This window comes from Gigantopelta aegis, chromosome 3, assembly GCF_016097555.1.
Source record: "Gigantopelta aegis isolate Gae_Host chromosome 3, Gae_host_genome, whole genome shotgun sequence".
In the NCBI taxonomy this organism is placed as follows: domain Eukaryota; kingdom Metazoa; phylum Mollusca; class Gastropoda; order Neomphalida; family Peltospiridae; genus Gigantopelta; species Gigantopelta aegis.
The window spans coordinates 73,160,266-73,175,736 of NC_054701.1; the positions used below are offsets into that span (position 1 = coordinate 73,160,266).

Here is a 15,471-nt window from a genome sequence, read left to right on the forward strand (position 1 = left end):
GTAAAAAGTGTTGCAGGGACTATTGGGTTTTTACTATATACACGTGTTATAGCCATAGGCCTAACCTATAACCTATCTTCTCTCAGTCTCAGTCCTTCCAATTTCATTTTAGATTTTTTGAACAAACATCAGCAACTTGCAAACCCTGTGGATACAATTTCAGAGATAGAACGATATACAGTCGTCAGGAAGTCGGTACATTTGTTCCGGCTTTTTCAGCAATATTTTGGGTATAATATTGTTATGTTTGATCGTGTAGACGGGCGTTTACAACTAGTTGTTTCAACATGTATCTGAGAAGAGAATGCCAGCTGGATACGTTTTTAAACGACGAGCTGTAAGATAACTGATATCTAATGAACAAAGGTGTAGTATTCTAATTTTTACACATCCTCTATCTTTATTACAAAAGAGCTTTAAAAGAAAATTTAAAAGTCTTTTCCAAAGTATTTATGTCTCTTGCGATTGCACCTTATGTCACAGTAACATCCACTTTCAAGTTAACACACAGTTCACACAGCAATCAATTGTAGTCGTGATCATTTCATTGGCCGGTGTGGCAGTGGCGTTCAGGTCATCACCATGGGTAAGCCAGTCAGTTATTTTAAAATCAATCTGCCACACATCCTACTAATCTCATTCGATGTTCTCTTCAACGAGTGTGTAGGGACACGACGAATTATAGTGACCAAACAAATTATAACAGTATTCATTTTTTATACCTTCTCACAGTACAATTCAGTCGTCACAACAAGTCAAAGCGTGAGACCACACCTTTACTAGTGACGCCTTGCACTACACGTGAAAAGCTTTGTTTTTATGAACTTGCTGCATTTCGTATTTATCGGATGACTTCTTCTTGTTGGTGACGTAAATGCATGCAATAATAATTAACTCCAAGATAACAAGGAAGAAAAGACAGCCCACAACGACCCAAAATATCTTCAGCTCTATGGTTTCTGAAAAAATTAAAAGGAATATTTAGTTACAGAAACTCATGCTCTCAGAAAGAGAGAGAGAGAGAGAGAGAGAGAGAGAGAGAGAGAGAGAGAGAGAGAGAGAGAGAGAGAGAGATCCATTTCGCTATATAGGATAACAGTAGTGAGATACTGGTGGAGACGGGGGGGGGGGGGGGGGGAATACTCGAATCCATCGAGGACGATCGATCCTTTGACCCATCGCACCTCAGGTTACATCCTCCCCTCTTGATGAGTCTCTGTTGAAGGAAATTTGTTATTTAACGACGCACTCGACACATTTTATTTACGGTTATATGGTGTCGGGCATATGGTTAAGGACCACACAGATATTGAGGGAGGAAACACGCTGTCGCCACTTCATGGGCTACTCTTTTCGATTAGCAGCAAGGGATCTTTTATATGCACCATCACATAGACAAGATATCACATACCACGGCCTTTGATGTACCAGTCGTGGTGCACTGGCTGGAGCGAGAAATAGTGCAATGGACCCACTGACGGGAATCGATCCCAAACCGAGCGCGCATTGAACGAGCGCTTTACCACTGGGATACGTCTCTCCCTAGTCTGTGTTGAATGCATAAACTTACCTGGACTTTTTCCCATCTTCTCATCAATACTTTCATTTCGACGAGAATACATGCGTTTTTCTGGCTCGTAGTTTCTGCATTCTGGAAAGTCTGGTGGTGGGGCTGGATGATTTGGAAAAGATTCATTTATGAACATAGCCATGCCATCCAGGTTATGCAACTCTATGTGACAGTGCATGAACCACACTCCTGGGTTATCTGCCCTAATGCGCACCACGACGTAGCCGCTTGTTGGTACGATGATGGTATCTTTTCTCGGTGGATTTGTCAGCTCTAACCCATGGACGTTACCGTCCTTCCAGGAACTGTTCGACCACGTGGCATCGTTACAAAACTTCCCTCTGCAATCGATGTCTTCGTTATCGCCCAACAGCTTACCAGTGGTCTCATTGTAACGACCATATCCCATCTTCAGTACATAGAAGGAATGGCCGTGCATATGTATTGGATGAGACCATCCTTTCCCGCTGCCCATGTTTGTGAAGACCATCTGGACCGTATCTCCGTGGTTGAGATCCAGTGCATAAGAACACTTACACACCTTGTTTGGCCCGCAGTCCGGCTCCCCGCATTTTGAATACAGTTCGTGGGGTTGAGTCAGTGCCGACACTGTTGGAAAATCAAAGGCGTGTCCGTTAACGGATCCCGGTGTCCAACCAGGATATCCCGGAAAGGCAAAATTAAGAAAATACTCTTTGAACTGCCCAGGTATGTATGACGGCGCTGAGTCATTGTTAGCCTTAGATTTAAGGTGATCAAAACGAACACACCTGGTATAGGACTGAGAAGGGTAGTAGGTGAAAGGACAATTCAGGACGATGCATTCGTCGGAAACAGTGCATTGTTGTTGTCTAGTAGTCGGGTCTTCAGTTGCTGCTAAATCGTACCGCAAGATTGCTTCTGCTGTGTGATTCATATTAACCTCGAGAGTTTTCGCACGAATCCAGTAATTATTAACATCCCTGTCGGCGTGAATAATGAAATCAAATCTCTCTCCAGGATTAATAATGAAGGATTCTGCTCGTTGTTCACGTATATCATATCCATCTGAAGCGACAATCGTTAGGTTATGTTCGTCGATGGATATACGAAATGGATACAAATTACCCGCAGAAATTACTCTAAATCTATACGTCAGTCCCTTCTGTACGTTGAAAACTTCCAAAGGGGCTCCATTGTGTTTTCCAGATGCATCATAAAATCTGCCTTTTCCGTTTATGAGTCCCGATTGGAATCTGAACATGCTATAGTGTGCTCCATCTAACGAGCCCGTGTTACTGAGTTTGTGTCTGTGTTCATACATGCCATACACCATGTGGGTGTGAGCCAGGTCCGAGTCCCAGTCGTGGTTCCAGTCACTGAGTATCATAATCCTCTCCGGCATCTCCAGTAGTTTCTTCTCCCTTATGACAAACGCTCCGTACAAACCCATAGAACGCTGGGTGCCGACGTGGGAGTGGTACCAAAACGTTCCTCTCGGCGTGGCCATGAACCTGTAGGTAAACGACTGTCCTGGCTGGATGGGACACTGTGTTATGAAGCCCACCCCGTCCATCCAGGGCGTGTCGGGCTGGTGCAGGCCGTGCCAGTGGACCGAGGTGGAGGCGCTCGTCATCAGGTTCTTCACGTGCACGATCACAGTCTGGCCCTCGTACACCTCTATAGGGGGACCTGGAACTGTCCCGTTCACCGCCAGCACCAGTCTCTGATCCTCCCAGCCGTCCGCCGTGATGACGTCGTCAGTTGACAAGGGATCCGCGGCCGAGATGTTGGTGACGTCGTATCTGTAGATGTTGCCGTTGGCTGGAAACACGGCTATATTGTGTTTCATCATGGTCATCCTGTGCTCCAGAACCAGCCAGAATTCACAAACCTCGTCTGTCATGCCACAACCAGAGACGCCTCCCGCCGGCATTGTAATGAAGATACAGATCCACTGAAGAACGAAACTTCTCATCCTGTAATGTAAGATGTTTTGTTTAAAGGGACATACTCTAGTAACGTTTCAACACATGAAAATCAACACTTAAGTTTAGTTAATCTACAAACCTGTAACACATTTGGATTAAGTTACAAATGATCGAAACATGAGTCTGTGACTTTGAAATGGTGAAATACCCTCTAAAAATAAACTAAAACTCGACTCCATAACTGTTACTTCTCAGACGCACGTGCGTTTTTAAAAATATGAGAAATGTATTTTGTGATATTAAAAACACCAGGATGGCCAAAAACACTTCGAATGTACGGAAATTGATCAAATAAACTATAAAAGCTAAGTAATGTATGATTTCAGTTATCAAAAACTGCTATAATAGTAAAAAATATGCCTTAGTGTTTAAAAACTAGGGTATGTCCCTTTAAATATTCAGTTATTATTAAATTTTTTTAAATTATTATTACACATATTGTTAAAACTATCTTGGTACATATCAAAATGATACGTCCCACTAGAACGTCGTTCTAGTGGGACGTAACACTTCGATGTCACACGATGACGTCATCAATCGGTGCACTACAACCTTACAGGAACTCAACCAAACGAGTTGAGTGATATACATTAAGATCGATTATGGGTACTAAATAGGATATTAAACTCGCTACCATTTCGTATCTTGTTTATGTCCCTCGTGATATAATTTTCATTATCACTCGCTAAAGCTCGTGACAATTAAAAATTATTTCACTCGGGACATAAACTTGATACGAAACGGAAGCTCGTTTAATATTTTATAATTATGTCAGTAATCACAATTCACAGATTTTCCTCTTTCTTATTTCACATTTGTTATTATGTAAATTTTATGTCGACCATCTATTTCAAATATAATCCATTTTGATACTTCGATTTTGGCTTTCACACTTACACTACTGAGAATATAGTTTACATAATAGCACCGAGGAACATGTTAGGTCAGGTCATAGGTTTTAACGTGCACATTTAGAACAAGCTGCTGTATTACATGCCTGTCGACTTTCTCCGTCCAGGGCCCCATTTCACAAAACGATCTTAGCGCTAAGATCACCTTAAGTACATATGTTAGCTGTCAGTCACGGTGATCTTAGGGCTAAGATTGCTTCGTGGAACGGGACCCAGGGCAGGAGACGGTTTGTGGTGGGTAGGAGAAAGGGTCACCCTCGCTGACATGCGTAAGGGAGCACCAGCAGCCCGATCAGGGTCGGTAGTGGGCGGGGGTTGGTTTTGGTGTTATTGAATTTGAAATGTCCCGTAGGACTAAAGCCAATTAGAAAATGCTGCGTAATTTCTTGGAAGTAATTTTGATGCCTAATTTGGAATGGTTCATCAAAATTGAAAATGGATCTAATTGATTGATTTGATTTAGTTGATATTAAAGTAGCTCCTTGCTGGAACCTTTCGGGATTGGGCAGAGTGAGCCGGTATGTTACCGTAACACCGGTATTCTTTTGTTCAACTCCCTCTGGGTGCGAGGGGCGGGACGTAGCCCAGTAGTAAAGCGCTCGCTTGATGCGCGGTCGGTCTGGGATCGAGCCCCGTCGGTGGGCCCACTGGGCTATGTCTCGTTCCAGCCAGTGCACCACGATTGGTATATCAAAGACCGTAGTATGTGCTACCTTGTCTGTGGGATGGTGCATATAAAAGATCCCTTGCTGTTAATCGAAAAGAGTAGCCGACGAAGTGGCAACAGCGGGTTTCCTCTCTCAATATATGTGTAGTCCTTAACCATATGTCTGACGCCATATAACCGTAAATAAAATGTGTTGAGTGCGTCGTTAAATAAAACATTTCCTTCCTTCCTTCCCTCTGGGTGCGAGTGCAAGTGCGTATTAGGGAGAAATTTTCTTTTGGCTGGCTCCCCATGAAACATAGTGCAGAAAGAAATGTTTTATTTAACGACACACTCAACACATTTTATTTACGGTTATATGGCGTCAGACATATGGTTAAGGACCACACAGATTTTGAGAGGAAACCCGCTGTCGCCACTACATGGGCTACTCTTTCCGATTAGCAGCAAGGGATCTTTTATTTGCGCTTCCCACAGTGGCGCTGGACCATTAAAGGTAGTTCGGATGCATTGCTATCATTAGTCAATGCATCCTGTGTGATCGTGCTGTGTTTAGTATGTGTGCTGTATAATTGTTGTTACTTAATTATCTGTTTAGGTTATACCTATTGCCCTGTGACTGCTCCCCCAACACTCAAGATAATGCATTGTGCCCATACCAGTTGAAAATCAAATTGATATATAGCTGACACCCCACCTCCCTCTGTTGCTGTCATTTTCCGACGTCCATGATTAACCAAACATCCATTCAGTTTCTCTTTTTTTTCTCTTTCGGACAGGTCGTGACGAATAGTGATTGTTATTGTTGTTGTTGGATATAGTGGGTTGTAGGTCTGGGAATTAGCAGCGTGAACGTGACATTACCGTACTGTTGTTTGTTTAACATCGTCACCGTCCTAGAGTTTACGTGACCAACCACACCAACGCTCTCGGTATCAATCTGTAGTGTGATCGTTTTACACTTGGAGCTTACTCACAATTATATAGCAAAAGTATTGAATATTGCTGAATATTGTTTCCTGAATGGTGTTTTTTTTATATAACGTGGGTGAGGTGTATGTGTGTACCCTTGTCTATCAGAACAAGACTCTTTTCTTTTTTCGATACGAGGTAGCGGCAGCGGATTTTCTCTCTCTCTCTCTCTCTCTCTCTCTCTCTCTCTCTCTCTCTCTCTCTCTCTCTCTCTCTCTCTCTCTCTCTCTCTCTCTCTCTCTCTCTCTCTCTCTCTCTCTCTCTCCCTCCCTCCCTCCCCCCTCTCTCTCTCTCTCTCTCTCTCTCTCTCTCTCTCTCTCTCTCTCTCTCTCTCTCTCTCTCCTCTCTCTCTCTCTCTCTCTCTCTCTCTCTCTCTCTCTCTCTCTCTCTCTCTCTCTCTCTCTCTCTCTCTCTCTCTCTCTCTCTCTCATTCTCTAGACCAAAGAATGAATGGACGAACGGACGACTGAAAAAAAGTTTGTTTTGTTTAACGACACCACTAGAGGATATTGATTTATTAATCATTGGCTATTGGATGTCAAATATTTGGTAATTCTGACACGTAGTCATCAGAGGAATTTTCCATATGAGCAAGGGATCTTTTATATGCGCTTTCCCACAGAAAGGAAAGCACATACCTCGGGCTTTGTCCAGTTGTGGTGCACTGGATGGAACGAGAAAACCCCCAATCAGTTCAATGAATCCACCGAACGGACGACTGACTGACTGAATGGATGAATGAATGAATGAGACAATGAATGAATAAATGGAAGGATGTTTAACAATACATCAGCCTAAAATTATACATCGACCACTGATTCCATATGTTAAACACTGTATAACCGGTGTTTAAAGTCGGCGACATTAATTAATTAATGCAATTTTTCAATGATCGCAACATTTCAGATAATCATAATTATTAAAAGAAGTGTAATCACTGTCAATAATATTGGAAAACTTCGAGTTTGTGTCGTTACCCGTATTTTGGCGTACGCTGCTTTGCAGTTACCCATTCGGCATGCTGTTATAACTGTATTAACTTCAGTTACTCGTTCGGCATGCTGTTATTACTGTATTAACTTCAGTTACTCGTTCGGCATGCTGTTATTACTGTATTAACTTCAGTTACTCGTTCGGCATGCTGTTATTACTGTATTAACTTCAGTTACTCGTTCGGCATGCTGTTATTACTGTATTAACTTCAGTTACTCGTTCGGCATGCTGTTATTACTGTATTAACTTCAGTTACTCGTTCGGCATGCTGCTATTACTGTATTAACTTCAGTTACTCGTTCGGCATGCTGTTATTACTGTATTAATTACAGTTACTCGTTCGGCATGCTGCTATTACTGTATTAACTTCAGTTACTCGTTCGGCATGCTGTTATAACTGTATTAACTTCAGTTACTCGTTCGGCATGCTGTTATTACTGTATTAACTTCAGTTACTCGTTCGGCATGCTGTTATTACTGTATTAATTACAGTTACTCGTTCGGCATGCTGTTATTACTGTATTAACTTTCGTTACTCGTTCGGCATGCTGTTATTACAGTATTAACTTTCGTTACTCGTTCGGCATGCTGTTATTACTGTATTAACTTTAGTTACTCATTCGGCATGCTGTTATTACTGTATTAATTACAGTTACTCATTCGGCATGCTGTTATTACTGTATTAATTACAGTTACTCATTCGGCATGCTGTTATTACTGTATTAACTACAGTTACTCATTCGGCATGCTGCTATTACTGTATTAATTACAGTTACTCATTCGGCATGCTGTTATTACTGTATTAATTACAGTTACTCATTCGGCATGCTGCTATTACTCTATTAACTTTAGTTACTCATTCGGCATGCTGTTATTACTGTATTAACTACAGTTACTCATTCGGCATGCTGTTATTACTGTATTAATTACAGTTACTCATTCGGCATGCTGTTATTACTGTATTAACTTTAGTTACTCATTCGGCATGCTGTTATTACTGTATTAACTTTAGTTACTCATTCGGCATGCTGCTATTACTCTATTAACTTTAGTTACTCATTCGGCATGCTGTTATTACTGTATTAACTACAGTTACTCATTCGGCATGCTGTTATTACTGTATTAATTACAGTTACTCATTCGGCATGCTGTTATTACTGTATTAACTTTAGTTACTCATTCGGCATGCTGTTATTACTGTATTAATTACAGTTACTCATTCGGCATGCTGTTATTACTGTATTAACTTTAGTTACCCATTCGGCATGCTGCTATTACTCTATTAACTTTAGTTACTCATTCGGCATGCTGTTATTACTGTATTAACTTCAGTTACTCATTCGGCATGCTGTTATTACTGTATTAACTTCAGTTACTCATTCGGCATGCTGTTATTACTGTATTAATTACAGTTACTCATTCGGCATGCTGTTATTACTGTATTAACTTTAGTTACTCATTCGGCATGCTGTTATTACTGTATTAATTACAGTTACTCATTCGGCATGCTGTTATTACTGTATTAACTTTAGTTACCCATTCGGCATGCTGCTATTACTCTATTAACTTTAGTTACTCATTCGGCATGCTGTTATTACTGTATTAACTTCAGTTACTCATTCGGCATGCTGTTATTACTGTATTAACTTCAGTTACTCATTCGGCATGCTGTTATTACTGTATTAACTACAGTTACTCATTCGGCATGCTGTTATTACTGTATTAATTACAGTTACTCATTCGGCATGCTGTTATTACTGTATTAACTTTAGTTACTCATTCGGCATGCTGTTATTACTGTATTAATTACAGTTACTCATTCGGCATGCTGTTATTACTGTATTAACTTTAGTTACCCATTCGGCATGCTGCTATTACTCTATTAACTTTAGTTACTCATTCGGCATGCTGTTATTACTGTATTAACTTCAGTTACTCGTTCGGCATGCTGTTATAACTGTATTAACTTCAGTTACTCGTTCGGCATGCTGTTATTACTGTATTAACTTCAGTTACTCGTTCGGCATGCTGTTATTACTGTATTAACTTCAGTTACTCGTTCGGCATGCTGTTATTACTGTATTAACTTCAGTTACTCGTTCGGCATGCTGTTATTACTGTATTAACTTCAGTTACTCGTTCGGCATGCTGTTATTACTGTATTAACTTCAGTTACTCGTTCGGCATGCTGCTATTACTGTATTAACTTCAGTTACTCGTTCGGCATGCTGCTATTACTGTATTAACTTCAGTTACTCGTTCGGCATGCTGTTATTACTGTATTAATTACAGTTACTCGTTCGGCATGCTGCTATTACTGTATTAACTTCAGTTACTCGTTCGGCATGCTGTTATAACTGTATTAACTTCAGTTACTCGTTCGGCATGCTGTTATTACTGTATTAACTTCAGTTACTCGTTCGGCATGCTGTTATTACTGTATTAATTACAGTTACTCGTTCGGCATGCTGTTATTACTGTATTAACTTTCGTTACTCGTTCGGCATGCTGTTATTACAGTATTAACTTTCGTTACTCGTTCGGCATGCTGTTATTACTGTATTAACTTTAGTTACTCATTCGGCATGCTGTTATTACTGTATTAATTACAGTTACTCATTCGGCATGCTGTTATTACTGTATTAATTACAGTTACTCATTCGGCATGCTGTTATTACTGTATTAACTACAGTTACTCATTCGGCATGCTGCTATTACTGTATTAATTACAGTTACTCATTCGGCATGCTGTTATTACTGTATTAATTACAGTTACTCATTCGGCATGCTGCTATTACTCTATTAACTTTAGTTACTCATTCGGCATGCTGTTATTACTGTATTAACTACAGTTACTCATTCGGCATGCTGTTATTACTGTATTAATTACAGTTACTCATTCGGCATGCTGTTATTACTGTATTAACTTTAGTTACTCATTCGGCATGCTGTTATTACTGTATTAACTTTAGTTACTCATTCGGCATGCTGCTATTACTCTATTAACTTTAGTTACTCATTCGGCATGCTGTTATTACTGTATTAACTACAGTTACTCATTCGGCATGCTGTTATTACTGTATTAATTACAGTTACTCATTCGGCATGCTGTTATTACTGTATTAACTTTAGTTACTCATTCGGCATGCTGTTATTACTGTATTAATTACAGTTACTCATTCGGCATGCTGTTATTACTGTATTAACTTTAGTTACCCATTCGGCATGCTGCTATTACTCTATTAACTTTAGTTACTCATTCGGCATGCTGTTATTACTGTATTAACTTCAGTTACTCATTCGGCATGCTGTTATTACTGTATTAACTTCAGTTACTCATTCGGCATGCTGTTATTACTGTATTAACTTCAGTTACTCATTCGGCATGCTGTTATTACTCTATTAACTTTACTTACAATTTTGATTAAACATATTTACTAGAATGTAATCGCAGAACCGGTTTAAATATCCGCGGGGCCTGTAGCCAGTGCTGAATTTATAAGGGGGTAAAGGGGGCAATTGCCCCGGGCCCCCCTGCCAGAGGGGTTCCCCAGACTAAGGACTTCCTTTGTAAAAAAAATATGTAATAATTATAAAATTAGTTAATTTTTTTATTTGTCATGCAATTTAATTTCTATGTTGAGGGGCCTCCGAACCTGAAGTGCCCCGGGCCCTCAAGGTCTAAATCCGGCCCTACCTGTAGCACAAATAATAGGATATATATTTTGCAACCCCCCTCGGGGAGAGGGGACAAATGACCTTAGGAAAATAAATTTACATATCACCGCGGGGCCCCCCGAAGCGCGGGGTCCGTAGCACGTGCTACATGTGCTACTAGTATAAACCAGCTGTGCGTAATCGTATTTTTGATATAATAGAGAGGTTTAATTTTGCACCGTTACTGTAAACGGACAGTTAATACAATTTAGAGGCGGATCTAGGGTGTGTGTGTGTGGGGGGGGGGAGGGGGTGCAGGTGCCCGGGCCCCCCTAAATTTTGCGACAATTATAATTTATTATATGTTAATTTTCATTTTTTTACGATCTCCCTGCAAATCTGCCCCATGGCATTGGAGCCCCCCTAAATGGATTTTCTGGATCCGCCACTGCAATTGCATTTATTGTTTTGTTTTGGAGGGAACGTAATATCTTGGTTAGCTTAACACTTCTGTGGAAGATTACCATGTAGATAATACATGCTATTGTACTTTTGAATACTGTAGTTGCCCTGTTGAACCCCCTCCCAAAATACTAGTAGAAGTTACCTGCATGTCAGCCCTAATGTGTACGAACTTCAAATACCTTTTCCTAAGGACAGTGACCGTCGAGTCCGATATGTGTGAACACTATACCCGCTATTTGTGCCGATATCCGCTGTAAGCAAACCCGCGGCATGTTAAATAACTCACTGCATCCCATTGTACCGTCTGTTGATAATACCCCCTTCACATACACGGATTTTTCTTACGAGTCCTTACGGATCGCCAACTCGTAGTCAGTCGCAAGCATCCGTAAATAACTCGCTGGTATCCGTAAATAACTCGTCACAACTCGCAACAACTCGCAGACACTCTTAAGGATCCGTGAAAAGAGAGGCAAATTTTTTGACATGTCAAAAATATTCTTACGATTGTCCACGGATTGATTTTTCCGTAAATAACTCGTAACAATCCGTAAGTATCGTAAACCACTCGCAACAACACGTAACCATCCGTAAACTGCTCGCAAGAATCCGTAAATGACTCGTAACAATGTTTTGTACGATTTGTTACGGTTGGTAGCTGCTGGGCCTCGTCCTCTTCCCTCTGGGCTAGTTGAAGGAGCAATTGTAGAAATTGTTGATATAACTGCAATCTGTTTCTCTCATACGCCATGTTGTCTCTCTGGATGTCAGTTGTCGAATGATGATACATTGATATTTGCAGCATTTATATATTTTTTGGCCCAAAATCGTAAAGACTCGTAAATACTCGTAACTAACTCGTAACTATTCGTAACAACACGTAAACAGGTCGTAATTAACACGTAAAAGCTTCGATGAATAGTAACATTCCGTAATATACTCGTAACAATCCGTAAAAAGCTCGTAAAATGCCCGTAAGTTGCTCGTAGTTATCCGTGACAACTCGTAACAAATCGTGGAATTTTGCCGTAAATACATCATAATAACTCGTAATAATCCGTAATAAACCGTAAATAGCTCGTAATAACTCGTAACAACTCTTAAATCGGTTGTAAAAGTGGCCAAATCGTAAGGATCCGTGAATTTGTGCGATCCGTAAGGACTCGTAAGAAAAATCCGTGTATGTGAAGGGGGCATAACCCATGTCAATGTGTACACGTCCGACTCTTCGGAGTAGACCGATACAGCAGTAAATACACGAGTCTTTAAAAGTATTGACCTTGTATTGACCTTGGTTAATATCGGACAGTATAAAATAGTTCCACCTTTTAAATTTACTACTTTTTTTTAAAAACTATTATTTTACACATTATTTACACACTATTGCTTAAATGTTCTAGTTTGGCAAATATAATCTGTTGGTGGGCTTCCCAGTTCTTATCAGCTCTATATGTATCTTATGCATGGGCAGAGGGAAAAAAGAAGAGGGACGTGGGAGCCATGACACCCACGTTTTCCTATTATTGTGCTCAGAAGGCTGAAGATACCATATTTGAACATCTGAGAAAAAAAATATCGGCCCCCCTTCCCTTCCCGTAACGTGTTCAAACCATTTGCACCATCAAATTTCCATCTCATGAGACTCCGCACTGACAGTCCCCCACACCAAGTACAATCCGCGGGCATATTATGTAAATTGGAAAATACACGTGCCTGGGAAGCTACGGTCAATGACTTTAATTTCTAAAGAGCATAGCCAGATATTCAAGGTTACACTGGTAAGCATTCATTATATTCGCTAACAGCTGTGGATAACATTTCTGGTATTGTAGCTGAACACACCATGACTGGTATATCAAATACCGTGGTATGTGCTATCCTGTCTGTGGGATGGTGCATATAAAAGATACCTTGCTACTAATAGAAGAATGTAGCGGGTTTCCTCTAAGACTATATGTCAGAATTACCAAATGTTTGACATCCAATTGCCGATGAATAATAAAATCAATGTGCTCTAGTTGTGTCGTTAAATAAAACAAATTTTATTTTATTTTTATGGCTGAACAACGTGCAAAGCATAATCATTATAATTATTTTTACGAAAACGTGTTTTAAAGGTTCATATAGACTGGATGCGGCGCGTGCGTGCGGTCCAGCTAAAAAACCCCATAATTTCTAAATACATTAGTTTCAACGAAAGCGTCTAGACTGGATGCGTGCGATGCGTGCGTCTGCAAAATGCTTGCGGCCAGCCTCAATGAAATAGTCGTATGTGGTGTATATGTCCAAAACGCAAACCACAGACGTATCAGATACAAGTCGGACCGCACGCACACGCCGCAATCTATATGAGCCTTCAGAAGAAAGGAAATGTTTTATTTAACGACGCACTCAACACATTTTATTTACGGTTATATGGCGTCGGACATATGGTTAAGGAACACATAGATATTGAGAGAGGAAACCTGCTGTCGCCACTGCATGGGCTACTCTTTTTGATTAACAAATTAAAAAAACCCATCAACCCCTCAAAACTCCAACACCTCCTCCCCCCCCCCCCCCCCACCCCCTCCACCCAAAAAAACCCACCTGACACTCTGCCATTATTTTAAAAGTATTCGACATTTGAGTTTAGGTCCATAAAATTCGAGTTTACTTTAAATTATTTCGTTCTCTTTTCTTTTTGAAAATCCTTTTTGTTTTGTGGGAACGAACAACCTCGGTGGATTCATTGAACTGATTGGGGTTTTTTCTTGTTCCAACCAGTGAACCACAACTGGTCAAATGCCATGGTATGTGCTTTCCTGTCTATGGAAAAGTGCATATAAAAGATCAAACTTTATTTTAGTGCGCTGGCTAGAGCGAGAAATAGCCTAATGGGCCCACCGACGGGCGCTTTACCACTGAGCTACGTCGCGCTCTAATTGATACATTTGACCAGGAAAACAAAACAAAAAAGGTAAAAGTTTATTTTTGTTTAACGACACCACTAGAGCACATTGTTTAATTAATCATCGGCTATTGGATGTCAAACATTTGGTAATTCTGGCATACAGTCATCAGAGGAAACCCGTTACATTTTTTTCTAACACAACAAAGGATCTTTAATGTGCACTTTTCCACACAGGATAGTACATACCACGGCCTTTGATATGCCAGTCGTGGTGCACTTGCTGGAACGAGAAATAGCCCAATGGGCCCACCGACGGGGATCAATTTTAATAAAATAATTTCAAGAAAAAACAACCAATGCATATTAGGTTCAAAAATATTTTTGTCTTTGATCATTATAAACTAATATCTAACAATATTTGCAATTTGCAAAGTTTGTTTATTAATCATCGGCTATTGGATGTCAAACATTTGGTAATTCTGACTCGTAGTCAACACAGGAAACCTGCTACATTTTTCCTAATGCAGCAAGGGATCTTTTATATGCACTTTCCCCACAGACAGGATAGCACATACCACAACCTTTGATCAGTTGTGGTGCACTGGTTCAGTCTGGTTGGAACAAGAAACAACCTAAACAGTTGAATAGATCCACCGAGGTGGTTCGATCCTGCGACGCACGCACATCAAGCGATAACTCAACCGACTGAGCTAAATCCCTCCCTTGCAATTTGCAAAAAACCTTACCTTTACTTTCCAGCAGTGTTATAGAATACCCCGCACACTTTTAAAGAACGCTCGAGCTTGCTCAGGACGTGTCCTTGAAACCATGGATCATTAATTTAAACTACCCACAATAAAACATCCTGTGAAACTCTGCTGGATATCAGCCACCCTTGAAAGAAGATCTTTGACGAGACATCCCTGATGACCGCGAGTAACGTGAGCTGTGTGTGTGTGCTGCCCAGAAGATGTGTTGACAAAACGTCGGAAAGAAAATATATAGCGTCCGCATTTTTGAACGTATACATTATAATGCGTATTGCTGACGACAAAAACAAAGGAAATGTCTGTCGCTTTTGTGACGTTTATTATCGCATAAAGGAAAAAAAAAAAAAAAAAAAAAAAAAAAAAAGAAAAAAAAAAAAAACGAAAAGAAAGAAAGACGTGTGTTGCCTGGTCTTCTAAACCGTTGTTAGCGTTGAATGTGAATTTGGGGTGGGGCGATATGTTGGGATGGGGGTGGGTGGGTGAGTAGGTGGTGGTAGACGGACGGATGGATGTTTGCTATTTATGGGTAAGTGGCCACTTTTACCTTTATCAGTATTAAAATTTTAGAAAAGCGAATTTAAAAAGAAAGTTTGTTAAAAGTTT

General features: G+C 40.4%; 1 protein-coding gene across 1 annotated transcript; it reads right to left on the reverse strand.

The window, feature by feature from the left end:
- Nucleotides 1–374: 374 nt before the first annotated feature.
- LOC121369052 (laccase-25-like) lies at nucleotides 375–15,233 on the reverse strand. Its single transcript, XM_041493874.1, has 3 exons — nucleotides 14,845–15,233; nucleotides 1,571–3,528; nucleotides 375–959 (listed from the first exon to the last, which is right to left on the reverse strand). Exons 2-3 carry the CDS (start codon nucleotides 3,525–3,527, stop codon nucleotides 796–798), a joined length of 2,121 nt encoding a protein of 706 aa, XP_041349808.1. The 5' UTR covers nucleotide 3,528; nucleotides 14,845–15,233; the 3' UTR covers nucleotides 375–795.
- Between the last annotated feature and the right edge of the window lie 238 nt (nucleotides 15,234–15,471).